The sequence below is a fragment of the Ovis aries genome, chromosome 11 (genome assembly GCF_016772045.2).
Source record: "Ovis aries strain OAR_USU_Benz2616 breed Rambouillet chromosome 11, ARS-UI_Ramb_v3.0, whole genome shotgun sequence".
NCBI lineage: Eukaryota > Metazoa > Chordata > Mammalia > Artiodactyla > Bovidae > Ovis > Ovis aries.
Genome location: NC_056064.1, coordinates 20095493 through 20122813, shown reverse-complemented (window position 1 = coordinate 20122813; position 27321 = coordinate 20095493). Strand labels below are relative to the sequence as shown.

The 27321-nt window shown below is 57.3% G+C and overlaps 4 protein-coding genes across 11 annotated transcripts in view; 2 read left to right on the top strand and 2 right to left on the bottom strand.

Annotated features, from left to right (window-relative positions):
• The window catches only part of FAM222B (family with sequence similarity 222 member B), a 67713-nt gene extending 62892 nt beyond the window's left edge, over nucleotides 1-4821 (top strand). For 4 of the 5 annotated variants that reach the window (XM_027975224.3, XM_027975222.3, XM_027975223.2 and 1 more), the window contains one exon: nucleotides 892-4821. In XM_027975224.3, the coding sequence (XP_027831025.1) occupies nucleotides 892-2501 (1610 nt within the window). In that variant the 3' untranslated portion in view covers nucleotides 2502-4821. The remainder of the gene's footprint in view (nucleotides 1-891) is intronic. The other variant, XM_042256574.2, reaches the window with a different exon arrangement.
• Nucleotides 4822-7357: 2536 nt separating this feature from the next.
• Nucleotides 7358-13580, bottom strand: TRAF4 (TNF receptor associated factor 4). The gene is made up of 7 exons (XM_027975225.2): nucleotides 13340-13580; nucleotides 10178-10229; nucleotides 9497-9601; nucleotides 9258-9419; nucleotides 9005-9166; nucleotides 8759-8914; nucleotides 7358-8503 (listed from the first exon to the last, which is right to left on the bottom strand). The coding sequence occupies exons 1-7, from the start codon at nucleotides 13480-13482 to the stop codon at nucleotides 7871-7873; spliced, it is 1413 nt and encodes a 470-aa protein (XP_027831026.1). The 5' UTR covers nucleotides 13483-13580; the 3' UTR covers nucleotides 7358-7870.
• Nucleotides 13581-14926: 1346 nt separating this feature from the next.
• Nucleotides 14927-25287, bottom strand: NEK8 (NIMA related kinase 8). 4 transcript variants are annotated; one of them, XM_027975227.3, is made up of 16 exons: nucleotides 24575-25287; nucleotides 23691-23869; nucleotides 20506-20711; nucleotides 20049-20281; nucleotides 19682-19813; nucleotides 19019-19227; nucleotides 18775-18854; nucleotides 18511-18692; nucleotides 18264-18414; nucleotides 17796-17872; nucleotides 17348-17465; nucleotides 16543-16693; nucleotides 16080-16243; nucleotides 15832-15990; nucleotides 15490-15648; nucleotides 14927-15094 (listed from the first exon to the last, which is right to left on the bottom strand). In XM_027975227.3, exons 3-16 carry the CDS (start codon nucleotides 20639-20641, stop codon nucleotides 15066-15068), a joined length of 1980 nt encoding a protein of 659 aa, XP_027831028.1. In that variant the 5' UTR covers nucleotides 20642-20711; nucleotides 23691-23869; nucleotides 24575-25287; the 3' UTR covers nucleotides 14927-15065. The 4 variants fall into 4 exon arrangements, with proteins under 4 accessions (XP_027831028.1, XP_042112507.1, XP_027831027.1 ...); XM_042256573.2 differs by lacking the exons at nucleotides 23691-23869; nucleotides 24575-25287 and adding an exon at nucleotides 22171-22882; XM_027975226.3 differs by lacking the exons at nucleotides 23691-23869; nucleotides 24575-25287 and adding an exon at nucleotides 22797-22882.
• A 140-nt stretch (nucleotides 25288-25427) lies between these two features.
• Nucleotides 25428-27237, top strand: TLCD1 (TLC domain containing 1). The gene is made up of 4 exons (XM_027975229.2): nucleotides 25428-25744; nucleotides 26073-26155; nucleotides 26250-26332; nucleotides 26692-27237. Exons 1-4 carry the CDS (start codon nucleotides 25551-25553, stop codon nucleotides 27073-27075), a joined length of 744 nt encoding a protein of 247 aa, XP_027831030.1. The 5' UTR covers nucleotides 25428-25550; the 3' UTR covers nucleotides 27076-27237.
• Nucleotides 27238-27321: the final 84 nt, after the last annotated feature.

Below are 27321 nucleotides of genomic sequence, written 5' to 3'. Positions count from 1 at the left end.
GTCTCCAAAGGAGGGCAGGTTTTTCCTCTTTCATTTCGGAAAGTGACAGCTGACAGGGGCCGAATACAGACTATTTTTGGCTCTCAGAACTTCAAGATGCTCTGAATCCTTTCTCCTCAGTTCCCTCCCTGCAGCCCTGTCATTATTGTCGCCCCCCACAAGGAAATAAATAAAGCTTTTTGATCTTCACCCAGTCAGGCTGAGAGTAAGCTGTAAACAAAAGTGAACTTGTGACATGGGGGTGGGGAAGGGATGTTGGCAGCTCGCTCCTCTGCCCCTGAAAAAAGAAGCATCCTGTCTCCTGTGCCAGGATGCCCACCCCGTGGGCACAGTGCTCCAGCTGCCGCTGCCGAGAAAGCTGACGCCTCACTGGCCCCCGCAGACCGAAGAGGAGCCACTCTGGGTGCCCTCTTCCCCAGGGTGTCACCCGGCAGGGTCTGAGTGGCCCTGACAAGCAGCCCTGCTTAGAACCTCCAAACTCCAGGCCAGCAGGGGCCGGTAGGAACTTGGAGAGACTTCTGCGTGATAATTGGCCCAGTTCCGGCTCTCTAAGATGCGAGACTTTGGAAAGTTGCTCTGCTCTTCTGATCTTTAGTGACCTCATTTGTGAAGAGGGACCATCATGATAGTACCTGCCTCCTAACACAGTAGCGGGGGTTCATGGAGATAGCCTGGCACTCAGCATGAGCCCTAGCTCATGAGACATGCCCACTGCATGCTAGCCAGGCTTGTTTCTGTTGGGGCTGAGGCTGGCTCCAAGCTGGAGGCTCAGCCTGACGCCCCATGCACCCTGCCCTGCAGGCTGCAGGCAGGAAGCTAGGAGGGCTGGTTGGCTTGGCACTGACGAGCTCCCTCTCCTTCTCTGCTCTCCTTCCCCTTCTCTCTCTCTAGGGGACACTACACAGAAAATGAGAACTGCTCACTACCCCACCCCAGCCGAATTGGACGCGTATGCTAAGAAGGTCGCAAACAACCCACTGACTATAAAAATCTTCCCCAACAGTGTGAAGGTTCCCCAGCGGAAACACGTTCGTCGTACTGTGAACGGCCTGGACACATCGGCCCAGCGCTACAGCCCCTACCCGACTCAGGCTGCCACCAGGGCAGGCCTGCTGGCCATTGTCAAAGTGCCAGCCAAAAGCATACTCAAGGACTTTGACGGCACCCGAGCCCGGTTGCTCCCCGAGGCCATCATGAACCCCCCAGTGGCGCCCTATGCTACTGTGGCACCCAGCACTTTAGCCCACCCCCAGGCCCAGGCTCTGGCCCGCCAGCAGGCCCTGCAGCACGCACAGACCCTGGCCCACGCCCCTCCCCAGGCGCTGCAGCACCCTCAGGGTATCCCGCCACCCCAGGCGCTGTCCCATCCCCAGAGCCTCCAACAGCCTCAGGGCCTGGGCCACCCTCAGCCCATGGCTCAGACCCAGGGCTTGGTCCACCCTCAGGCCCTCTCTCACCAGGGTCTCCAGCACCCCCCCACTCCCTTGCTGCATGGAGGCCGGAAGATGCCAGACTCAGATGCCCCCCCAAATGTGACTGTGTCTACCTCAACTATCCCCCTTTCAATGGCGGCCACCCTGCAGCACAGCCAGCCCCCGGACCTGAGCAGCATCGTGCACCAGATCAACCAGTTTTGCCAGACGCGGGCGGGCGTCAGCACTACCTCAGTGTGTGAGGGCCAGATCGCCAACCCCAGCCCCATTAGTCGCAGTCTGCTCATCAATGCAAGCACTCGGGTGTCGACCCACAGCGTCCCCACACCAATGCCTTCATGTGTGGTCAATCCCATGGAGCACACCCACGCGGCCAGCGCCGCGCTGCCCACTGCAGGCCCCGTCAACCTGCCCGCGGGCCTCTCGCGTGCCCCCACTGGCTACCCTAGCGACCTCAAGCCAGTCGCCTGGAACCAGCACCAGCTGGCCCACCTGCAGCAGATGTGCGGTGAGGCCGGTGGGACGCCGGCCCCTGGCCTGACAGGCAAGCATGCGGCAGGACGCGAGTTGGCAGGGCCTGGCTTGGTGGGCAAGGCCCCTGCCTACCCGCAGGAACTCTGCCTGGCACAGTCTTTCCATCTGAAGCCACCCCTGGAGAAGCCAACCCCGTCCCCACCCGTCAACGGCCCGGCCGCCCCGCTGGCCTACCCCAATGGCCACTACTTCCAGCCCCTGTGGAACAACATTCTGCCCACTCCCAATAGCGACAGCTCGGGGTCTCAGGACCCCGCCGTGCCGTTCCACGGCGGGCAGCCCGCGGGCGCACCCCTTGACTGTGCGGCGGTGGCTGCTGGGGCCCACTTCCGGGCAGGGACTGGGGGCGGTCCAGTGGCAAGCCAGAACAGCTTGATACAAACGGTGGATTACCTAAGTGGGGATTTCCAGCAGGCCTGCTTCCGAGAACAGAGCCTGGCCATGCTGACCAAGGCCCACCGAGCCCCTGGCACCCGAGCCCCTGACCCCACAGATAGTCGAAGTCTTCATATTCAGCACCCAGGGTATAGATAGGGAGCCCTGGTGCCCTCCAGTTCCACGTCATACGTCACCCTTCTAGGTTTAGTCTTACTTTTGAGTAATTGGATAGTTTCAAAGTTTCACTGCTCCAACGTGATCATTCTTAGATGTCTAAGAAAGGGAATCTAGTGGGATCTAATTGAGGACAGAGGGGGGTCCTTTTTGCCCTCATCTTCACCCGTACCAGCCCCAGCAACTTTTGGGTTTATGTTGGGATCTAATCTCAACTCCCGGCTTGACTCTCCATTGCCTGCCTATCAGTCCAGTTCCTGCCCCATCTCCCCACCACCTCCTGCCCACCATTTTCTACCAGCCTCCTTTCCTCTTTACCTGCACCTCTCACTGTTGCCCTTAGGACTGAGGTATGGGCTAAGGGAAGGGTCCCCAGGCGAGGTAGTAGTCAGCATCCAGCTGCCTAAGCTAGGCCTCTCCCTGTCTCTCTCTCTCTCTTTCTGGGACTAAGAAGCCAGACTTCCCAAGTGCCCTGGGAGCCGATTTCTTATTTACCCAAAGACCTCAAATCAAAACTGACCAGGTCTGCATCTCCTCCCAGCCCTTCCTCAAGGCTTTATTTTTACACCTGCATTGAACCCAGAGCCATTGCACTCATCCTTGCCACACTCCTCAAGGGCATCCTGCAAGCATGTGGCCGTGGCCTTGGGACATTGCAGGGGCAGCGGCCGGGGAACCTGTCTTTGTATTGATACCTTGGTTCCTAACTCCCTTTCCTTCCCTAGAGCAATGCCAGGACATCTGGCTTATCCAAGACCTTCCTCACTGTTTGTCTCCTGAGTCACCTGCTGCCCTCACGCCCCACTCCGCCCTCACAAACAAAACAAAAAGCCAGTCTTACTTGAGGAATTAGTAGTAGGTATAGGATGATCACATTGGAGTTTGGAATTAAAAACACTGAAAAAAAAGTTAAACTGCATTTGGTTCTCTACACTGGCTAAGAATATTGCTCTACACTGTAAGTTTTAAACGTCCTGTTTCTGTATGAATGTAGCGTGGGTTTGAGTAGCAATGTGTGTGAGCGGCCCCACAGGTACATTCACTGTCTAGTCACCTTCCACAGCCCCTCAGTTTAATGAAGGAAAAAAAACTCAAAGCCTTAAGCTCTTTGACTTCTCCTTTACCAAATGAGCATGGTTCCAACAGCTGGAGATGGGCCTCTATTGGAAACAGCCCCTCCTGCCCCTCGCCCTTCCCTCACCCACTCCACGCTCAGTGTCATTCCCAGGTGGCAGTTAGTTGGCTAGAAATTTTTAGCTTTTCTGTAACTTAGATTATGTTTTGTTGTAATGGTTTGCACCCTCCTGTTAAAGATACATAGTTGGGCGGGTTTTTTTTTTTCCCTTTAAACCATATAAGCCCTACCCTTTCATCTTGTCTCTGGGGAATGTGAGCTGATGTTATTTAAGATTCTTGGTTTTGTTTACTGTACTATCCACTGTTCTTTAGCCAGAAATTCTCTAGTGATCTGAAGCAATGTGACTGAAGACCAGTTTTTAAATTATGTGTTGGCAAGTTGCCTTATATTTAAAAAGAAAAAACAAGGAAAAAAATGCCTGATTGTGTTATGCCAAATGATAGCAACATGAAAGTCCTAATTTATTGTTCCTCATTGTTTTGCTGCCGTCTGTAGACACTGGTACCTTCCTGTCCTGAGCCCCCAGGAGCGCCAGCATCTGGTGTGATGCCTTCTCCTGGTGTGATGCCTTCTCCCACTGTGTTGGCCACCATCTCACCCAGAGGCCCCTTCCAGTTCTTGCTTCTCGAGTTAAATTCTCTGAAAGGACACCACTGTCTCAGCTTATCCCCTGCTTGATCTCTAAACCAGATATTTTTGCTGTAATTTTCTTCCAATGCCTCTCTCCCCAAAAGGTGAGCTGCCATTTTAGGAAATTGGACCAGGCACCAACTTGGGGGCTTAAAAATCAAACCTCAAACCCATCTCTTCCTGTGTAGGGGTGCATCTGAAGCTCTCACTCCCACCCCTAGTCTGCATGGAAAATGTACTGTGACCCCCCGCTCCCCACTACCCTCACCTTTGGTGGGAGATGTTTCCTAGTTCACCCTGAGCCCCTCTTCCCCTCTGCCAGCCAACCCCCAACCAGCAATAAGGGTCCACGCCAGGGCCTCTACCCACACCCTCGCCTCCATTCCACACTGCCCCTAGAGAATAATCTGGGTCTCCCGCCGTCCACATACTGTAGCATTCATTCTCCGTCTCCCTCATCCTCTCACCTGTGGTGGTTTATGGGTGTGATGGGGTTTTTAAGATTATTATAAACCAGTAAAAAGAGAAAACTCACCTTTTGATCTTGTCCTATTCGTTAATGCTTGTTTGAGATGATCTTAACGGTTTTTAATACTTTCTAGAAGTAATTTCTCATTTTTAAAGGGCCGCCTAGAGTATTTGTCCCGGTCAGAAGCCCTCCCCACCCATCATCCCAGGGCAGGTGTGCTGAGTCAGCCCCTGGAAGGGGCACCCGCCTGACTGGCCATCTCCCCTGGGCAGGGCTGTGGGGGGCTTGGTCGGACTTGATGGTTATGTTCGCCGCCCCTCACTGGAGGCCCAGTTCAGTGTACTGCCGTGTTCAAGGACCATCAGTCACTGAAAAATGGGGATCTGGTTTGTGAGTAAGCCCACTTAAGACTGAATGTCCCTCCCCCCACCCCTTGAAAATCTTGGAATTTCTGAGGACCTCTGACAAGTGATAAGTGTTGTAATAATCTGTAACATGAAAAGTGGCCCTCTTGGCAATTTCAGTCTTAAAACGTTGAGTACTGATTGGAGATTTTTTTTTTTTTGTCTCGGGTTGGGGGGGGAATCCACAACAGCTCTTTAGGTCTCCCCTTCCTGCTGAGTTTGGGTCTGGGCTAAGATGTGATGGAGGGAAGGAAAGATCCCACAGGCTGTGGGACTCAGTGAGTGTGCAATCAGATGGTTAATAGGTGGTTCTCAAAACTGATGGAGTCGAAAGCACCTTGAGCATGCCCTTGTCTGTGGGGTGTTTTTTTGTGAAGGTACTTTTTGCCTTTACTCCTCATCCCATCCGTGTGAAAGAAAACTCTCCCACTCGTTAGTGACCTACAGTCAGCCTAGAGTAACAAGGCTAAACAGAGTAGACAGTTGAGCCCCACTCACACTGTGATGCAAAACCTGCCTTGAGTTCCATAAGCAATTATGACCGCCTGCAGAGGCAAGGAATGAGCAGTATGGATATGGGGTCAACCAAAGGAGGCACCAACCTATGGGAACCTACCGCCTGGCATGGTGCAGTGGCACAGTGCTGCCAGCAGGGGGAGAACTTGATCTGGGGAGGGGGGCGTCTGGCTTCTGCTGAAAGGCTAATGCAGAAGAGTTTCCACCTGTTGGTGCTGGAAACCCAGGTCTGTGCTTAAGTTAAGGCATTTTTTCTGCTAGAGCCCATGGTCTTTTACCAGCTTCCAGGCCTCACTATACCAAGATGGTTTAGCTCATGAAAGAGCCATGTTTCTCAGCAAAGCAGCCAGGGCTTCGTCTCTCCCTAGATGAGTGAATTTGACCTTTTGAAGGTTTTGGTTAGTTCCTCAGGCTTGCTGTCTCAGGCATAGACCTTTCCTGTCACTTCTGGTAAGGGTTCTTCACCTGAGTCTTTGGCTGGGAAAGCAGAGACAGTAAGCTACAGCCTTTGAACCTTCTCCTTCCCATACTCTGAGCCTGAACAGTATTTTCCATACACAAGCCTCTTAGGGCCAGGCAAGAGTAAGGCCCTTTATGCTGATGAGTTAATCTTTACAACAAATCTAACAGGATTACTCTCATTTTACCAGTGAGAGTAAGGATGTCATGTAGCTAAGTAACTTGCCAAAAAGCAAGCATAGTGAAGATCCAAAACCAAATCTATTGCCAAAATTAAAGGAAGCTAATCTAGGGATTGCTGGAGCTTAAAACAGAATCCAGTGATAAGGGGAAGAAAAATCCAGGCCCTGCCCCAAAATAGCTGGAAGATCACTGAAGTCAGTTCAAATATGGATAATCACAGGCACCCCCTTTGAGGCCTGTATGAAAAGCAAGTGTGGATGGGGAAATCCAAGTGCTTTGAATACCTTGAAGGCTTTTGGAGTTAGGCTAACATTCACCAAGTGCTCACAGTCATCCCTCATTATCCACAGGGAACTGGTTTAAGAATTCCCCAACTCAGAGTCCACAGATGTTCCAAGTCCTTGATAGAAAATAGCATAATATTTGCATATAACCACACATTTTACAATGTGCCTTAAGTAATCTGTAGATACAGTGTAACACCAGGTAAATTTGCCCATGAGTGGCAAGTTTTGCTCTTTGTAGCTTTCCCCAAGTGTTTCCAGTTTACTCCTTGATTGAATTCAAGGATGTGAAACCCACAAAGGACCAACTGTATCTTGTGCTAGGTGGGAATCTGCACTGTCTTCAAAGGTCCTTTTAGTGAAATAATGCATATAAAATGCTTAGCAGTGTCTGCAATATCAAAAGTACTCAATGAATGGTAACTACTATCATTAGACCGAGAAACACCTGCCAAAGGACAGGCACTAGGCTTTGGTGGGGTATGAATCAGGGATTATAGCCCTTATTGTGTTGAGCCTGCACCTCCCTCATCGAACCACCAGAGGGCAGCAGCAGGCAACTCTTCCACACAAAGCCCCTTGCAATCCTTCTGTCCTCCACCAGAGGGCGATCCATGAGCGCCATTGGATTCAGGCCAGAACGGTTGCAGGTTCCCTCCCTCCCCCCCGCTCCCCCGACCAGGTCCCTTGACTTCACCCTAGGGCCCAGCCTTCCAGGACCCTAAGCAACCCAGATGAGTCAGGCTGGAACCAAGTTAATAAATACAATTCAGAATTTATTAAAAATCAGGGCTCCCCGCTGTGTTCTCCTGGCACTAAGTAAATAAATAACCAGAGGGGACACAGCTGGGGAAAGGATAAGAGAAATCCGATCTCAAGATTCTTTTAACTACCCACTCAGTTTCCCAACTCCCCCTCCCCCCTATGGCTCTTGGGACATAGCACCAGCAGGCACCTCGGTCCCGGGAAGAGTGTAGCCGGCACCAAGGCGTGTCTGCCCTGTCCAGGAGACAGGTCCGGGGCTTGCTGGTTTCCAAGCCCTTGATGACCCTAAGATCTGCTCTTCCCAGAGGTCAGGGCTGAAGCACCAATAGGAGGCACCTGAGGGTGGTGGGGAAGGAGGGAAGGGGGATCGGCGTACCGGGGAACGGTGTACCAGAGCCTCGGCAGCAGAAGCAGCTGTAAGGGGGTCCGGCCCCCTCTCCAGGCTCAGCCGTGCCTGATGGAGGTCACTGCCCTCCCCCTTTCTCCTGCCGCTTGGTCCGCTCTCAGCTGAGGATTTTTCGGGGCAATTCAACAGAGGCACGGATGAAGACCGCATCATCCCGCACATAGTTTCGCTTGCGGATATCCTGGTGGGAGATGAACTTGGGGTAACCAAAGCCCAGAGCACTCTCATCCAGGGAGCCCCGCCAAGTGCCTGGTTTTTGGAAATTCTTCCAGTTTGGGTCAGGGTGAAAGGTCTCAGTGACATGCTGTGGCTTCGCCAGCCCAGGGTCACTCTGATCCAGTAGGGAGAAGGTCACACGGCGGGCGAAGGGCCACTCGAGGAGATTGTCAAAGGCACCCGGCAGCACGCGAATGTAGAGTGAGAGGTGGGTGCCCTCGCCACTGCCATTGCCGTTGAGGAATGCAGACACCTGCAGCTTGTAGCCATACTTGTGCGTGTAGAAGGCGGGGCTGAAGCACTCGAGGTTGGGCTTGGCTTTGGCCTCCTGGAGCCGGCGCCCGTAACTGCCAATCTTCCAGATGAGCACGCCGTCACTGCCCACCGACAGCTCCTCCAGCTCTCTTCGCAGCTCCTGCAGCTCCTGCCGCTGCCGGCTCACCAGGGCACACATCATGGCCAGATGCGGCTTCACGCTCTCCTCCACGTGCCGTGCCATCGCCAGCTTAGGGCACTGTCGGCAAAGCCCCAGGCCATGGGGGAAAAATAGGAGGGTGAGTAGGGGTGAGTTCAGGGGAGAGGGGAGGAGGGGTACAGGGTAGTGGGCACCGAGCCCTGAATGGGGAAGACAAGGCACTAATAAGGCTGGAGCCAGCCAGCAGAGGAAGGACTGGGCCTTCTGGGCAGCACAGCAGGGGCCACTCAGGGCCTACGTCTGAGGTCTCAAACACAAGAAGGGAGCTGAGGGGAAGGGAAAAAGGCATCTCACCCTGTGCTTGCAGCCGGAGTCTTTGAACGGGCACAGCACCAGGGCAGTGTTACAGCTGTCCTTCAGATGGCCTGGCAGGTCCTCCCGAGCCACGGTGCCCACGCCACACTGGTTGGGGCACGGCACAGGCAGCCTTGGGCACTGGTACTGGTGACTCTACGGCCGCAGAGGCAGAGCGGAGCAGTCAGCGGCCGACTCCCTGCTCCTGGCCCCGCGGCCCCCTCCGGGGCTCAGGAAGGGCCTCACCTGGATGGTGTCGAAGACGAACTCCTTGGTGCAGTAGGTGCAAGGCTGGGTGCGCTTGGGGCACTCGGAGGTGGCATGCTGGGCCAGCAGCCGCCGCATCATGCGGGCACCACACTTGTTCTCACAGTACACGCTCTCTTGCGGGCACACACCCTCGTGGCTCTGCGGAAGCGCGGGGGTTGGGTGGGGCGCTGAGCCTTCAGGGCTCCTCGGACCCCCGGGTGCCCCGCCCCCTCCCCGAGGCCCCACCCACCTCGAAGGCCTCCCCGCTGAAGTCGCAGCCGCAGAACTCGCACTTCAGGCGCCGCTTGGGGCAGTCGTGCTGCAGGTGCGCAGGCAGGTCGCGGCGGCTCAGCTTGGCGGGGCAGCGGTTGGGGCAGGGCACCACGTTGAAGCTGCAGGTATTCAGGTGGCCCTGGTGGGAGAGGTTGAGTTAGTGCCTGCCGGGGTAGGGCGTTGGGGGTTGTCCTGCCACCCGGGGCAGAGGCTCACCTGTAGGTGCCGAAGGGGGCCATTCCAGCGGCAGCCCTCCTCGCTATGGATGCAGCGGATGGACAGGCCCAGTACCTGCACCTCCAGTTCTGGGTCCGGGTAGATCTGGGGTCACGAGGAGCACTGATCAGGGACAGCGCCTGCGACAGTCCCCAGTTCCCGCCCCATCCACCCCCCCATAGGCTTGCTGGCTTCCTCAGAGCCAGGAATAACCTCCCTCCTGCTAAACTCTCCTCGAGCCCAGGCATACAGAGCGCAGCTGGTGGCATCTGCTCCAGCCTCAGATTCTGGGTTCCTCAATTCCCTGATGCAGGGCGCTCCCTTTGGGGTGACAGCCAATCAGCCTGCCCAGCCCCTGGCAGCCCCCACACTGTCCGCTTCCTTCCCCCTAGTAGAGGGGTCCTGGCCCTCAGCCACAGGTCTGGCCAGCCACCCAAAGGGGAGGGGAACACTTCTGGTGGGCACAGAGAAGCTCTGTGCACCCCCACAGGCTGGGCATTGTGCCTGTCCTCCAGGGCAAACATGGGCCTCATTTGCAAACTGGCCTGGAAGAAGGAACAGGCCACCTTTGTGGGGGCGCACAGCACTGGGTTGACATTGGCCCTGAGCCCACTGGCTGCAGCGGCAGCTCCAGCCTCCACCAAGGGCAGCAAGAGCCTGTACCTGGCACAGTGGACTCACCTTGGCATAGTCCAGAGGAAGCTGGTCCTCCGGGCACTTGAAGACTCCTTCACTGTGAAAGGGGAGGGGACAGGGTCACAGAGCTGGAGGGGAAACCCCGGGCCACCCTCCCCACCCCAGCCAGAACACCCTCTGTGTCACCAGATGGGTTCCCAGGCAGCCTCACCTGAGAGGGCAAGTAGAGGCCTGAGGGTACCCACTTCTCTAGGACCCCGGGAAGAGCCCTGCTCCTGTCCGGGGGCGGAGGGATCTGGGCCTGGCAGAGGCAGAGGCAGCTGCCTCAGGCAGCATTTGGCCAACAGGTGGCAGCTGGCAACCCTCCCCCCAGGAAGGCAGCTGGGCTGGGAAAGGAACAGGCTGCCCAGCCACCCAGTCCCCCAGGTTGATGCTCACTGGCTGGGCTGGAAGCTCACAGGGGAGGGTGAGATGGGCTGAGATTAAGTGCCAGGGCTGTCCAGTCCCCATGAGGGTGCCCAGCCAACAACCCAGGGCAAAGGTCAGCTTGGGGCCACCTGACCCCACCTCCGGAGCCTCCTAGGTGGGTGTGTCTTCTAAAGCAAAGAGGAGGAGGAGGATGCCCCAAGGTCCTGTGTTTACACTCCCACCCCGTTCTCACCACCTGCCCGAGAAGGGGCTCAGAGTCCCCATTTGGCAGATGAAAGAACTGGGGCTCCCAGGTGAACAGGATACGCCTGCCTGATTCCACAGCTCAGTTTCTACTACCTCTTACACAGAGAGAGGCTAGTCCCAGAAAAACTGGCCAGACAAGCACAGCCAAGACTCTGTTCACTCCACAGCGGGCATCCAAAGCCTGCTGACCCTGTCCGCTGCCCTCGGGTCCTTCACCAACCCCACACCAGGTTGCCAGCACTCCAGGAACCTGTGGCATGCCTCCTCCTGCCACATGGCCTTGCTGACCCCAGCCAGGACCAGTCACTACTGCCTGGCGCAGCCTAGGCAGGGCAAAGGCTCACCCAGCAGGACTGAAGGCCCTCAGGCCTGGCATTTCTGGCAAGTCTGAGTCAGGTAGGTAGGTGGGAGGCAGGCCAGGACGAAAGGTGGAAGCAGAGGCCACACGGCGCCCCTGTCCAGGATGGCACTTTGCAGGCCACAGGCAGTCCCCTGCTCCCTGCGGTCAAGGGATTTCTGGCACCCATCTCCTCCCCCTGATCCCACGACTACTACTGGCCGTGCTGCCAATGCCCAGATGAATACATGCCCAGGCACTGAGGAGGTGTGCCCATGCCCATGGGGCAACCAGCCTTCCTGGACCAACCTGAGTAATAGCCCTGGCAAGAGCAGGGGACAAGGGGTGGGCCTGGCGCGGGGGGGGGGGGGGGGTCTGCTTGGCTGCTTCAGGAATGTGCTGACTTCGTGGTTCTGGAGTCAGGGAGGGGGGCTGAGGCAAGTCCCCAGGCTTCAGGCAGATTAGCCTGGGCAGCTTGGGGCCCAGCCAGAACAAAGGTTCCCCCAGGACGGCGGACACCCTAGCTGTTAGGGTGGGCGGGGCAGCGCCCATCCCACCATCCCTTCCCTCCCCGGGCTTCAGAGTGAGCCGCGGGGTGGGGGGGAGGCCGGGGCCGAGCGCTCCAGGCTGTGCAGTAGAGGCCCAAGCCCAGGGGAGAAGACAGGATGGGGGGAGGGGGCTGGGGGAGAGGAAGAGGGGATTTCCGGGAGGGGGAGGGGCAGAAGCCGCGGAGAGGGGCAGAAGCCGCGGAGAGGGGCAGAAGCCGCGGAGAGGGGCAGAAGCCGCGGAGAGGGGCAGAAGCCGCGGAGAGGGGCAGAAGCCGCGGAGAGGGGCAGAAGCCGCGGAGAGGGGCAGAAGCCGCGGAGAGGGGCAGAAGGGAGGGAAACCAGCCTGACAGCCCCTTCCCTCGATCCTCCCCCGAGGCAGGCAGGGTGGGTCAGCTGAGGAGTGGGGGGAGGCTCAGCTGGCCTCATCTGGAAACCAGAGGGCCGGGGAAGGGCAAGGGAGAAGACAATGGGGCTGTGTGTCGGTAGGAGAGCGTGTGTACACGGACGGGAGGAGGGAGGAGGGGAGGGAAAAGGAGGAGGGGGGCCGCACCGCGGCTCGAGCAGGAGCATATGTGAGGGCAGGACCGGTCCAGGCAGCGGGGAACAACAAAACAAAGGGGCCTGTGGAGATCGCAGGGCTAGCGGCCGCGGAGGACGGAGGCAGGGAGCCTTTCAGGCACGAGCCCCGGAGGTGCTCTCGCAGCCTGGGCCCCGCGAACCCTCAGCATACAGCCTCCTTACACAAGGCAGCGGCTGGCCCAACTTCCCCGGGGCTCTCGGCGGACGACCCCAAGAGCCGGGGCTCCCTCTTCCGGCCTCCCCACGCCCTGGACAGTGCAGTTCCCAGCGCGGGCTGGAGACTCTGGACAGCTCAGGGCGCCCAGAACTCGATGAGGGCCCAAGAGCCGAGGGACTGATGAGCAGGGGCGGGAGACGGCGGGGTGCGGGGCCCTCTCTAACGATCTAGACCACCCGCGGTACCCAAGACCCCCAGAGGCGGGGACGGGCACCCGACAACGGGCTCCTGCTTCACTGAAGATCGGGGCGTCACAGTCCTCCCCCTATCGTTCGAGCACAAACCGCCCGCGCTGACACCCCCCTCCCAGTTAGGTAGTTGTGCGCCTGTAGGTAGTTGCGCGACCCGTGGACAAGTCGCAGTTTTCCTTTGAATCTGTGAAATGGGAGAACAATAGCTGCCGTTTTGGAAACATCGGAAAGATGAGAAGGGCTTAGATGGGTGAAAACTCCGGAAGCTTAAGGCTCCGCGAGGGACAGAGAGGGTTTAGTCCTCCTCTTCCCAGACGGACTCAAAGTTCAAGGCCGAGGCCGCTCTGGCTCTCAGGTGAGGGGGAAGGGCCGGCCGCAGGTCAGGAAAGGCGTCCTTTCCCACCTCCACCCCGCGGGAAGGCACGGGATTCGTCCCACCCGGCGCGTGGCACTCGGGACCCGACGGATTCGTGCGTGGGGGGTGGTCCTCCCTCGGGGTGTGACGTCACCGCAACCCGTGACGTCACGGCGGGCACCCCTGAGATCACCGGGCCGCGGCACAGACAAAGAGCCGGCGTGCTCCCGGCCCCGGCCCTCCCGGGGCAGCGTCTCCCGTCCCTGTCGGCCGGCCGTCCCCGCTCCCCGCGCCCCGGGCCGCACCTGAGGAACTCCTGCAGGCAGGTGTCGCAGAAGCGGTGGCCACAGGTAGAAACCTGCACGGGCTCGCGCATGGGCTTCCCGCACAGCGGGCAGAGCAGCCGCCGCTTGGGCTTCTCCAGGAACTTGTAGTCGAAGCCGGGCATGGCGGGCGGGCACGGGCGAGCGGGGCCGGGTGCGCGAAGGCCCCACAGCCCGTGCCTCGCTCCGGCCGCGCTCCCGGCTCCGGGCGGCGCCGACTGGCGGCCGGGGCCCGCTCGCAGCCCCTGAGCCCGCCCGCCGGAAGAGGGGGCGGGGCCGCGCCCGCGCGGTCCTAGCGCCCGCTCTGCCGCTCTCCCCACCCACCCGGCCGGCCGGCGGCTTCGGGGTCGGTGCTCTGCCAGACTCGCCACCGCCGAGGAGCAGGGGTTCCCCCTTCCCCTCGGGAAGAAAAACCGAGGCCCCGCTTCTCTCCAGGGCTGGGGAGGTCGGAAGGAGCTCGGACGCTGGATGGGGCGGAGGGCCTCGGGGAACTGGCCGGGCCGCGCCACAAAGATTCGCTTCTCCGGAGTCAACAGCTCGGTTTCGGGGGCCACGTGTAGTCCAGGGGCCCGGGGCTCCAGCCTCCAGGTGCTAGGCAGCTGAAGCATAGCAACCAGATCCGGGGAGTCCAGCTAGGCAGGGAGGCCGGGCTGGGCCCCGGGCCAGAGGAACCTCGGCCCCGAGGAACCTCGGCCCCAGCCTCAGGCTGCGCCCACATTCCTCCCTGGACCGCGGCTCTGCTGCCCAGATCAAGCCTAGCCCAGCCCAGCCCTGGGGTGGCCGCCCCCACCCCTGAAGAGACCACACTCTAGGCAGGCAGCTTTTTTTTTTTTTTTTTTTTAATTGGCGCTACCTCCCAGTCATCTGGGAAACTAGTCTGGTCCAGCCAGCTACCCCTTCTCCCAACCTGCTTTGGGGGAATGGCATGGAGTGACAGGCCACCTTCTGAGTGTACTGCAGCCCATGCACTCCGGCAGGGGAAGGGAGGCACTCAAAAATTATGTAACCCCCTGCCTCTGGATATAGGAGTGGGGGCGGGAGGCAGCATTCCTGGGACCTCCCTGCCCAGGGCTATGCAGGGGCTAGGTCGCTGGAATGGCCAGTCCAGGCAGGCCCCAGCTTGCCCTACTCCAAAGCACCGCGCTGCTCTCCCAGCAGACACCAGGGACTTATTTTCTAACTAGGGGGAAGGGGCAGGATCTGGGTGGAGCCACACAGCCACCTCCAGCCTTTTTCTGAAGAGGCTCGGGAGACCACCTTGCTTCCAAAAGTTACTCTGGCCTCCAACTTTAGCCAGGCTGAACCCTGGGGATATTAACTTAAGATAAGAAGGGGTGGAGAGGGGAAACTAGGATGTTGGGGGAATTGGGTGGATTGAGTTTTACGTATCTTGTTGTCCAGTTGCTAAGTCGAGTCCCAATTCTTTGTGACCCCATGGACTGTAGGAGCTTGCCAGGCTCCTCTGTCCAGGGGATTTTCCTGGCAAGAATACTGGAGTGGGTTGCTATTTCCTACTCCAGGAGACCTCCCCGACCCAGGGATCGAACCGAGCCACCAGGGAAGCCCATATCCAGAGCCAAAAGCAGAGCAGGGGTTTTACTGGCCCTTATACCCCATTGATGATACAATCCAGTGTGGCTCCTGCACTTTTCAAGACCATTCACAGGAGAAGCAATATCAGGGTAGCACAGCAGTGTATCCAGGTGTGTCAAGGGGGAACTGGCTCATCCGTGACCGCTGGGGAGTACAAAAGAGAAATCCCTGCAGCCTCCCAGAGAGCGGTGCCTCCAGCAAGCCTCAGCTCCCGCCACTCTCTCCCACACAGGGCCCTTGACTCTGGACCCTGCCAGGCCCAGAAACAGAGGTTCAAACGGAAACTGGACTCGAGGGCTGGAGGAGAAAGAATGCGTCTGATCCCCAGGGAGCAAAGGGGGCAGCCCTTCAGTGAGGCCCAAGAAGTGCCTACCCTTGCCCACCCTGGGAGCTCACTTTGGCCCTGAAGCTTCTGCTTTCATTTATCTGGGAGCTGAAGATGCTTTTAGCAATTTGGGGTGTGACTGCTGGGGATGCGAGTATGGGCAGGAGCCAGCTGGGTTAACCCTTGTGTGGGTGAAGGTGAAGTTATAACTCACGGCGGATAGCCAGGAGAGTGTTGCCATGGCAACAGGACACAGAGGTCACCGTGTAGGGGTGCGTCTCATCCAGCTGCACCGGCCTAGGGAGTGCAGCGTCCTCATCTCTCCTTCCCAGGCGACCTCGGGCCCCTTTGCCCCAGGAGTACACTTCACCTTCTGCCAAAGAGAATCCCAAGGAAAGCAATGGGACAAAGACAGAGTTTAGCAAGCAGCTAGCCTCCTAGATTGCCCTACCGGCCCCCACATGGGGTTGCTGAGTTCAGCAGCCCTGAGCATAACCCCCCACTGCCCAAGGGTCTGCCCACACCTTCATCTGTCCCCATAATGTCCATTGATCACCTGCCCCAATGGCGACAGTGAAGGCATCCCCACAGGCCACCATCGCTATCTTGATGCCCTGGAGGCCCTGGACTTGACAGGGTGCCCGGCTGACCCGGCGAGCATTGGTACCCAACTGCCCATGCTGATTGCTGCCGAAAGTGTAGCAGTCACCAGAGGCTGTAGGGGAAGAGAGAGGTAAGGAAGAAAAGGGCCCAAGGAAGCCAAGATAGTCCGCCTTTGGCCTCCTGTGTCCAGGTCCTGCTTACCAGTTACAGCAGCTGAATGAGCAGTGCCCAAGTCCACACTCAGCAGGGGCTCCCGGTCCAGGGGTGCAGAACCTAATGGAGTGAAGTTCAGGGCCTCCTCCACTTGCTGGTGTGGGGCAGGCTCCTCCCCTAGGGAGAGGTGGTCCAGGCCCAGCTTGTTGAACCTGAGGACAGAGCCAGGAGCCAGTTCAACTGACACACTTTATTTAATATAGACTGTCCTCCCCCTCACCTATCTGGGCAGGAGCTGGTGCACCAGGGCACAGGCCCCTCTCTGGGTTGAACTCATAGCAGGTTGGGTTGATCAGGTCCCACCCTGGATTGAACCCAAGCCCTCCTCACTTCTAATCCTTGGTGGGAGGTAGGCAGTGACAGATGGAACCCTGGCAGCTAAGGAGGGGTGGGGGACGTGGGGGGAGGCTAGCCATCGTAATGTACCTAATTACCTGCTGCTCCTGCTTACCTGTTGCTCCCACAGGCCAGGGCTCGGCCAGGCACCGTGAGGATCATGGAGGAGTCAATGCCACATATAGCCCTCTGGGCTTCCTGTCCTGGGGGCATGGGTACCTGCTGGGGGCAGCTGTGGGACTCCCTGGTGCCTAGTCCCAGCCGACCTATAGGGAGAAACCAGGACTGGGCTTGTCTGAGCTTTAGGATTGATGATAAAGAGGACCCATGGAGAGGAGGTGACAGCATGAATGAAGGCTGTTCCCCAGACTGAAATGCCTATCCTTGGCCCCTCTGTGGGTCAAAATCCTATTCCTCCTTTAAGGCCCTCTTCAGATGCCAAATCTGTCTTCTCCAAGTGGAGCCTCTTGCCATTCCTTGGGTTCCCACACCTCTGGACTTTTGGGGGAGCCCTGCAGCTGTCTATCCTCTATCATGCTGGAGATATATCCTTTATGATTCCTCCTCCACTTAGACGGAGTCCCCTAGGAGGACAGGGACCCCATCTGTCTCTAGTTTCAATGCCCAGCCTGATGTCTGACCCAGAGAGGACCACAACAAATGTGGCTGGAGAAATGAACTCTTTCTCATGACATCATGAGCACTCAAAGGAATCGACATCTTATTCATCTTGTCCAGCACTCCAGACAAGGTGGGCGCATAGTGGGTGCACAATGAAGATTTGTAGAGTGAACAAATGAATCGGAGAGAAAAGAAGGGCAAGAGAACAGGCCATGGATAGAAGATGGCTATGAAGGGGGTTCATGGCTATGAAACCACGGCTGAGGGGTTCCAAAGGCTGGAACAGAGTGAAAGCTTACCACCATCTCCACGGCCCCAAGCAAATAGTTCTCGCTCAGTGGACAAGGCCAGCACATGAGAGGCCCCACAAGCCACCTGCACCATTTCATAGCCCAGCAGGGCCTCCACGATGGTGGGCTAGAGAGAGAGAGAGGAAGCAAAGGCAGACTGGGCAAGGGGCCTGGTTAGCCACCAGGCCTCGGCATTTCCTGTAAGGATGAAGTTGGAAGTTGCAGGTTCTCATGAGGTGGCTGTTTCTTTAACTACCCCCCACATGTACTGCACCCACTGGGGAAGCCTGGTCTTTCTGTACTTCCCCAGACGTTGCCCAGAACAGGTGCAGCCTGGAAGCTACTGGGACCGTGGTTGCTGGGGATTCCCCTGCCCCCAACCTGGGCATCAGCTCTCAGATGTGGGCTCCTTGCCATCTCCCCACTTCCTCCTCCCCAGGGTGCAGGCAGAACCCACCTGGCTGATGTCATTGAGGCCGCCATGGCCTAGGCACCCGTTGCTACCACTGCCAAAGGTCATGATGATGCCTCGGTCTGGGGAAGGGGGCAGTGAGGAAAGGGAAAGGAGACAGTTTAAGCTGTTCTTCCAGACAGACCAATGCAACCTTGGATTAGAGGAATGAGAAAAAGTTAGTTGGCAGCTAGGGCTGGAAGAACTGGGTGAGGGGAATCAAGGACAGGGTTCTTTCTTCCCCAAGTGTGTGACTCTGGACAAGTGACAGCTTCTGAGCCTTAGTTTCCAGATCTGTCAAATGGGAATCTAACTGCCTTGCCAGGTCCGCTAGGAAGGTTAAGAGAGATCTGTAAGTAAAGCACCTCCTGCAAGATAAAAGCGTGATTAGCAAATGACAGGCAATTGATGGAAATTGCTCTGGGGGGCTTCTTAAAGCCTAGTCCCCACAGGGGAGGGCTCTGACCAGCTCACCAGTCAGGCAGGCGGTGAAGAGGTCCCCGCAGGCCACATGCTTGATAGTCACACCCGACTGACCCTCCAGGAAACGGGAGACGAACTGGGGCTGTTGCTGCTCCACCGCCCCCGGCAGGAGGGCGCCACCTCCTGCGCCGAGGGGCGGGGCCTGCGAGGGGACGGGAGAGGGCGAGGGCGGGGCCTGAGAGCTCAGCTCGGGACCCCGCGCCCCTTCGGTTCTGACCTACCCCTGTCGGCTGCTCACCTCCCAAAGGATGAGGCGCCCGGAGCGAGTGACGCCGGCCTTCTGCGTGCGCCCGGCTGCCACTTGGACCACCTCCGTGTTGAGCATGGGCAGCCGGAGTGGCGCGCTGAGCCCACCGCCCCACGTGTACACCGACGACAGCGGTGGCGGGATGGCTGGCCGTGCAGGTCCCCGGGGGACGCCTGCGGGGACAGCTCATCAGGCCCGTTACATAGGTGCGAACGCAGCAGGGACGCCGGCGGGCGCCCCGCCCGCCCGACTTACCTCTGCACCGGGCGCTGGTGGTCCTGCTTCCTGTACTGCCCGGGGTCATGGGAGGCCCAGTGGCCAAGGGCTTTTCTGCCCTGTGGGACAGATCCGGTGGGCATTAGGACAAGGACCCTCCCTGACGATCCCAGACTAAGGCAGAGAGGACTGGCCCAGAGCACCCCTCTGCCCCAGACCTCCCCTGGGTGCCCCCCAACCCTTGCTTCCCAGGGCCCCCTCCCGCGCCCCTCGCGGCACCGGCCTCCGCATGCGGACACTGCCCAGGTCCGTGTGCAGGTTGAGGAGCGCCCGGATGCAGAGGGGCTGCGCCATGATGTGGCTGAGCGGCGGCCGCTGGGCGGGCTCCAGGCTGAGCAGACTCAGAACCAGCTGGCGCAGCTCCGGGCTGTACCGGTCAGAGATGGGCGCGAAGGTACCGCTCATGATCTTCAGTACCAGCGCTGGCAGGTTCTGTGAAGGCAAGGGAGCCTCAGCCAGGCTCTTAAATCAGCAGCACCCCCAGCTCCAGCCCCTAGCCTGGTGGGGTGGTCACAGCCCTGCACTCACTTGGAAGCCTTGGGTGTGGTAAGGGGACTCCTAGGAGGATAGGGGAACCAAACCCGGCTTTCAAGAACCTCTGATGGGGAGCTGCAGCCCTGTCCACTGGCTGCCTGTTGGGGAAAACTCAAGTCCTGCCCTTAGGAGATTCCCTAATCTGATGGGAGAGTCCTACCCCCAGGAGTCTCCAGTTTAAGGGAGGACACACGCCCTACCCTCAGGAACCCACAGTGTGAGGGGAGGTACAGCCCAAGCCTGGGGTAGTCTACCAGCCTGGAGAGAGAGACATAATGGTGCTTGGGGCCACGGACTTCAGGAGACAGAGGGAGGGATTTCCCAGCTGTTCCCCTTCAGGGGACTTACTCACCGCAGCCTCGAAGGCCCTCTTGAGGCTGGCCAGCTCATAGAGGACACAGCCCAGGGCCCAGATGTCACTCTTCTGGTTGTAGGGCTTGCCCTCACACAGTTCAGGGGAAATGTAGCAGGGAGTACCCACCACCTGCAGGAGGGGGCTGCTATTACAGCTGGGGTGGGAGGACCAAGGATCCAGCCCCAAAGACCACTTAGAGACAGCGTCCCTCCAAAGCAGGCCAAAGTGTTTCCTCCTGCGGGACCACCCAGCCAGGGACCCAGGGGCCAAGATCTTGGGGATGCAGGGATGGAGACAGAGATGCCAAGTAGATCTGGCCCCCCAAAACCCCCAGCACCCTTGAGGGTCCCTCTGCACCAGGCACCGTGTAGGCCTTGCTCTTGCTGCTAAGGATCTTGGAGATGCCAAAGTCGCCGATCTTGACGACCATGCGGTGTTTATCGAGAAGGATGTTTTGGGTTTTAAGGTCCCGGTGCAGGATGAGGTGGCTGTGGACGTGATGCAGTGCCAGCAGGATCTGCACAAAGAAGTGCAGGATGGTCTCCTCCTCCAGCAGAGAGTTACAGCGCTTCTGGATGAACTCGGCCAGGGTGCCGCCTGCAGCCACAGGGAACTCATCAAGACCTAGGCTTCTCTGTGCTTGAGTCTTTCCTTTTATGAAACTAAAGGCTCAGACAGGGCAAAGAAGGTCTGCCGGTGTCACACCCCTGGGGTCAGAACTCTATATACCTTGGACCCTCAGCCACGCCCACTCCAGAGAGGGAAGCGGGGTTGTCCCAGTGGCGAGAGGCCCTCAGGCCAATGCAAGAAGGCTGTCCCACCTGGTGCGTACTCCATGGCGATCATGAGGGCCTTGTCCTCCAGGAAGTTCTCGTAGTACTCAATGACGTTGGGATGGTTGAGCAGCTTGAGCACCTGGCATTCGTTCTGGGCTGCCTGCCGCTCCTCCTTGGTCATCTGCTCCACGGGGATCTGCTTGATGATCACCAGCTTCTGGTCAGCTTTGCGCAAGCACAGATGAACAATCCTGAGGACACGGAGTACAGGAGTAGGGACTGAGTCTCCAGCCACATATCAAGCAGGTCAGGCTGGCGACGGGATGTTTCTTAGGATGGGGGAATCAGCACCTACACTAAGAAGTCATCTAAGTAAGTGCACAGAACACGAGTGAGGAGTAGGGAGAACAGACCACAAACTGTGCGAGACCTTTGGCAAGTCTTTTAACTTATCTGGGACTCGGTTTCACCATAGTCTCAATGAGGTAAAGTTAGTCTTGGTCTCAGTAAGTCCCCACAGACTCTGGAGTTAACTGCCTGGGTTCAAATCTTGGCTCCTCCTCTTACAAGTTATCTGGTCTTAAATTATGTGACATCAGGTTCTGGAAAAAATAGGGTCGATCTCACAAGGTAGTTGAGAGGGTCAAGTAAGAAAATGCAAGTTCTGCACTTAGCACACCGCCTGGCACATCAAAAATACTCAGTGAGCAGGAGCCATTCATTATATTATTTTCTCCCAACTCTGTAGTCAGTGTTCATAAAAGCAGGGTTTTGTTCTTTCTCCTTCACCACTATAGCCCCAGTGCATAGCCTAGTGCACACCCCAGCACTTAGTAAGAGCTCTACAAGTATCTGCTGAATCAAGGATTGTCTAAGTATCAAATGTCTATCCCCAGCTCAGACATCTCTGAGCCTCAGACTTACATATTCAACTATCTGTTTTGTATCTCTACCTGAATGGCCCACAAGCATTCTAAAATGTAACAAATACAAAACTCTTGATCCCTGACCTCAAAACCTTTCCTTCCTCAGTTCCTCCTGTCTCAATAAATGGTAACACCATCCACTAGTTATTAAAGTCAGACACCCGAAAATCATGCCAGAATTTTTCTTCCATTTCACAGTAACATATCTGTAAATGCTGTTTCTACTACCTCCAAAATATTGTGAACTCATCCATTTTTCTCTGTCTTCTGCTATAATCCTTGACCAAATCATCATTTCTTGCCTAAAATACTACACTAGACTTCAAATGGTCCTTTTCACTGTTGTCACCTCAAATCTAAATTCCACTAGCAGAGTCAGTGACATTGTAAAAATGCAAATCAAATCAAGACCATTCCTTTGCTTAAATCTCTTTTCCTTGACACCCTAAGTAAATAAATTCAACTTCTTTACTTCTGCCTACAAGGCCATAGGGACTTCCCAGGTGGCTCAGCAGTAAAGAATCTGCCTGCAACTCAGGAGATGCAGGAGTTAGCTTCGGGGGTTGGATCCCTGGGTCTGGAAGATCCCCTGAAGGAAGGCATGGCAACCTACTCCAGTATTCTTGCCTGGAGAATCCATGAACAGAGGAGCCTGGAGGGCCACAGTCCATGGGGTCGCCAGGGTGGAACACAACTAAAGTGACTTAGCATGCATGCGCACACACACAAGGCCATAATCTGGTTCCCGCCCTCTGTGACAATCACATTTTATTCCATTATTTACCTTGCCCATTACATTCCAATGACATTAGTCTTCTCAGTTCCTTGAATACTCTGAATTCTTTCCCACGTGAGGACGTTAGCAAAAGCTGTTTCCTTCGCCTGAGAAGCTTTGCTTTTTTCACTACGTATCGATCCTCATTCCTCAAGTTTTGATTTTCAATTTCACCTCTCAGAGAACTTTTCCTTAACCATCCCAAATGAACACTCCCTCGTGTTGTGCTCTATTCTCACAGTTTGTTAATCACTGCTTTAACAATGTTCTGTTTATAGGATATTTTTCCGGTAGCATGTAAGCTCCAAGAGGGACAAGACCACGCCTGTTTGGGTCTTTACTATATACCCAGCACCAAAAGCCTGACGAGTATAGCAGCCGCTCAGCATTTGTTGAATGAATGAGTCAGGATAAAAGAACAAACTCTGCGGGGGCCGCGAAGGCCGGCCGGGGGCGTGACCTCCTTGGAGGCGGAGTTTCCCAACCAGGACTAGAACCGGAAGCCGGGAGGGGCTTCCCGGAGTGGGCACTCACGCCTCGGGGCGGGGCTACACGGGCTGCGATTTTGAGGTCAGAATTAGGGGGCTGATTTTCCCTCTCCCCAAGCACTTTCCTCCCCCAGAGCCCTGGCTCACCCGAAGGCACCTCTGCCCACCACTCGGATCCGCTCGTACTTCTCCATCTCATTTCTCAGAGTCACAATTCCGGAACCCCCAAACCCAAAGGCAGCGCGTGCGCGGACCCGCCCTCTCTAGAACCACGCCCACTGCCATTCAAGATAATTACGGGGCGGAGCTAGTGGAGCTAGGTGTTGGTTCAGCCTGTTATTTGTCTCTGCTCATTTGGGCACTTCCTGCAGTCCGGATCCGCAGTTGGCCTTCTAGGGTCCAAAGAATAGGGCGATATGCCATTTCTTGGCACGCCCCGCAAAGGTCAGCACTGTACCAGCCGCTGCCTACACACGTGGCCGCATCCTGCCCTTGCAGTTCTTCCTTAGACCGGAGGGTTTCCCCGCGCAGGCCAAGAGAGGGTGGGAAGAAAGGACGGATCTCTTTCTGCCCCAGTCTTTGCCCACTGCTGCTGCTGCTGCTAAGTCGCTTCAGTCTTGTCCGACTCTGTGCGACCCCATAGACGGCAGCCCACCAGGCTCCCCCGTCCCTGGGATTCTCCAGGCAAGAACATTGGAGTGGGTTGCCATTTCCTTCTCCGATGCCTGAAAGTGAAAAGTGAAAGTGAAGTCGCTCAGCCATGTCCAACTCAGCGACCCCATGGACTGCAGCCTACAAGGCTCCTCCGTCCATGTGATTTTCCAGGCAAGAGTACTGGAGTGGGGTACCATTGCCTTCTCCGCTTTGCCCACTAATCACTCTGTTTTCGAAGTACAGGGCAGATTCTCATTAGCACGCAAACGATCAACTACCAAAACTGAACCGAGTCAGCGCTCTCGGTCTGTGGGCAGGGTGCAAGGCTAGTTTCGTGTTTGCCAAGGGAGGGCCCCGGGAAACCCTGAGCTGTATAAGTTGATTCACCTAGGGAGGACGCAAGACGGTTTCCGGACTGTCCCGACTGGTGAGCTCTGCGTTCGTCAACACTCTCAATTTCCCAGAGCACACATACAACACTTGCCGCTGCAGCAGAGTAATCTGACTTCAACACTCAACTAGAGAGGACCTCCTTGGGAGAAGATGGGAGGGAAGTGGACTGCTACCTGAAAGAATCGGGGAGAGGGAGAAAGATAGTCGTTCGGCTGATAGGAGTTCAAGGGTTCTGCCCAGAGGTAGGGGGCTGGTTAGTACAATTGTTTAAGGTCTTGATCAGAAGTGTGTTCAATTTCAGGTCTCTCCATGGCGCCTCCAGCTCTTCACGAGCTCCATAGCTCCATAAAAGCTCAGTTAAGGAAGCAGGAAGGATGGTGATGAGCTAAGGGACAGCGTCCCTATTTCTGAGTAGGCGAGGAATGTGAGAAAAGGGGTGTTTATCTTCAGCTCCTACTCTGCTCCTTGAAAGGGTGCCCAAACTTATCCACGCGGGATGACCACTAGAAGGGCCCCTCATGACGCAGCCCCCTCCCCCCCACCCCGAAATCCCCGTCTGGCTCAGGCCGGTGTGGCTGGCGGACAAAGCTGCCCTGAGAGCAAAGGGGAGCGCAAGGGGGAAAACCGCTCAGCCGGGACACTCCATGCTCTCACCTAGAAACCGATCAGGCCTGGGTTGACCAAGGAGCCCCAGAGGGCTTAATGTGTAACCTTGGAGTCAGCAGGGGAAACAGAGCAAACAACCAAACCTCTTGGCGCCTCAAGGCTTCTGATATTTCTTCCCACTCACAGCACCTCCGCCCCCTCCGCCCCACCCCCAGCTCTCCACCGCCCTTCTGTTTGCGGAGTCTGGCTAACTCTCCACCCAAAACAATCACCTCTTTTCTTTGGCGGTGGGAGGGGATCCCGCGCCATGGTGAGGATAGGCTGACACCTTGTGGTCACGAGCTGCATCTGCACCAGTCCACTGGGCTGCAGAGTCACTCTAGCGGCCTGGGCAAATCGGCCGTCTTCCCCGCCCCAGCCTCTAGGGAGCGGGGAGAAGGGAGCGGGGAGAAGCGAGCTGGGACTGTCAGGGAGGACTGTGAGTGCCGCGCGGCCCCAGGAGCCCAAGAGCCGGCTGGGAGGAGGGGTCCTGACGGGTCAGTCGACAGTTTCTAGGCACCGACTCGGTGCGGGACGAGGTAGAGGCAGGTAAACGTGTACGTCTTGGGCCCCAAGAACCTAGTGATCCAGTGGAACAAGGTCCGGGCGGAGATCACCGTCCGAAGCTGGGTACCGGCTGGTCCCTGGGACCAGGGATTAGGAACGTGGATTGTGATGGGTCTCGCTCCGCTCCGCTCTGCCCACCAAAGAGTTGAAGGCGGAAAGTTCTCCCAGGAAGTGCCCAGGCTGGAGAGCCGAACGCCTGGGGAAAGGGTGGCTGCGGGTTAAAAAGGCCAAGGGAGCGAAGTGGGACTCCGTCGGCCGTCGGGAGGCGCCAGCGAGGGGTGGCTCGGCGGCGGCGCCCCCAGGACAGCTCCTTTTGACCGAAGTCCGCGGGAGCCTGGCGGGCCCGGGGGGCCGGGGGGAAATGGGGCTATTGCCCTCTGCGCCGCAGAGGCGCCGGAGGGGCGGGGACAGGCGGGTGGGGCGGGGCGGGGCGGGGGCGCGGGCGGCTCGGGGCGGGGGCAGAGGCCGGCGGGGAGGGGACGGGAGGAGCGAAGGGGCCTACAGGGCTCTGCCGAAACCGTCAGTGTGAAGTCGGCGGCTGGCAGGACAGGGATCCAGGGTGGACTGGTTCGCGAGGGAGCCCCGTTCCCAAACAGCCGGAGGAGGCCACCTAGAGGGCGGACAGAGGCAGGGAGGGCCAGCATGCCCCCAGTGCTGGTCCCCGCCCTGCCGCTTCTCCTGGGCGCCACGCTGACCTTCCGGGCAGTCCGGCACGCGCTCTGCCGCCTGCCCCTGCCAGCGCACGTGCGGGCCGACCCCCTGCGGACCTGGCGCTGGCACAACCTGCTCGTCTCCTTCGCGCATTCCATTGTGTCAGGGATCTGGGCGCTGCTGTGGTGAGTGGAGGACTGGGGGAGTGAAGGTGGCTGGGGATTCCTCTTTCCATCACTCACCGGCGGGCTATGGCCCAGGCAGTCTCACCTGATTCTCGGCTTGGAATGCTGTCTAACCAGGAGCGGCGGCAGCCCCAGGCGGCCGGGGGTGGGGGGGGGGGGTGGGGGTGGAGTGGGTGTTCTCACCTGGGAAACGGGACACACCTGGGTTTCAGCCAAGCCCCTCCTCGCTCTCCTGTCAGCCAATAGTGCACTGGCTACGGTAATAGGGGGATTTGTGGGACCTTTGGGATACTGAAATGATGAGAGCTTGCCTTCTTCCCTCTTTCAGTATATGGCAGACTCCTGAGATGCTGGTGGAAATTGAGAAAGCATGGTCGCTTTCTGGCTACCTGCTTGTTTGCTTCTCCGCAGGTAGATCTTGCCGGAAGGCATTAAATGGGTGGGGAGACAGGGATAAACTTCTAATTCGGTACCCTTTACAACCTCACCCCCATCCCTCCGCTAGGGTATTTCATCCACGACACAGTGGATATCGTGATTAGCCATCAGTCAAGAGCTTCTTGGGAATACCTCGTCCACCATGTCATGGTAAGTGAAAAGCTGGGGATGTGGTATAGGCCTGGTGCCTATACCTGAAAGTACCTGAACCTGGAAGGTAAAGACCATCTTTTCTAAACCCCATCCCCACCGTGCCCCACATGCTACAGTGCTGAGGGCTAGCAGAATGAGCCCTTGGTTCACTACTTAAAGCCAGCAATCATGGCCTTCCAGCCAGAGTGTGGGCAGAGATCAAGATTTACTCCTGTTGAATCCACTGTAAACTTTGTTTCAGAGTGAAGCTATTAAAGGATTTCTTATCCCTTCTTCTGATACCCTGGATATTCCCACTAACTTCCAAGAAAACCGTGCTATCCAGGCCCTAACCCATTCTCTCCCTTGCCTTGTAGGCTATGGGTGCCTTCTTTTCAGGCATCTTTTGGAGCAGATTTGTTGGTGGGGGTGTCCTAACGCTGCTGGTGGAGGTCAGCAACATCTTCCTCACAATACGCATGATGATGAAGATCAATAATGCTCAGCATCTCTTCCTCTATCGGGTCAACAAATACATCAACTTGGTCATGTACTTCCTCTTCCGCCTGGCCCCTCAGGCCTACCTCACCCATCTCTTCCTGGGTTATGCTGGCCAGAGGACCCTGGGAACCTTCCTGCTGGCCATCCTGCTCATGCTGGATGTCATGATCCTCGTCTACTTTTCCCGCCTCCTCCGCTCCGACTTCTGTCCCCAGCGCGTCCCCAGCCACCAACACAAAGACAAGTTCTTGACTGAGTGAAAAAGCAGTTAGGGATTTGTGGCAAGGACAGCAAAAACCAAGAACAGCTTCACAGGAATGGAGAAGAGGCTTAGCCCCTTGCCTGAGATGTTCTGTGGGGGCCAGCCTCTCCACCAAGCCTGCTCCTACTATTTAAAACAATAATGAAAGAATGCCTCTGAAGTCCTTGTCCTTTCTTGGGCAAGGGGTGAGGGAAGCAGGCTGGATGCAGTAGATGGGTATGGGGAAAGGTGCTACTGCAAAACC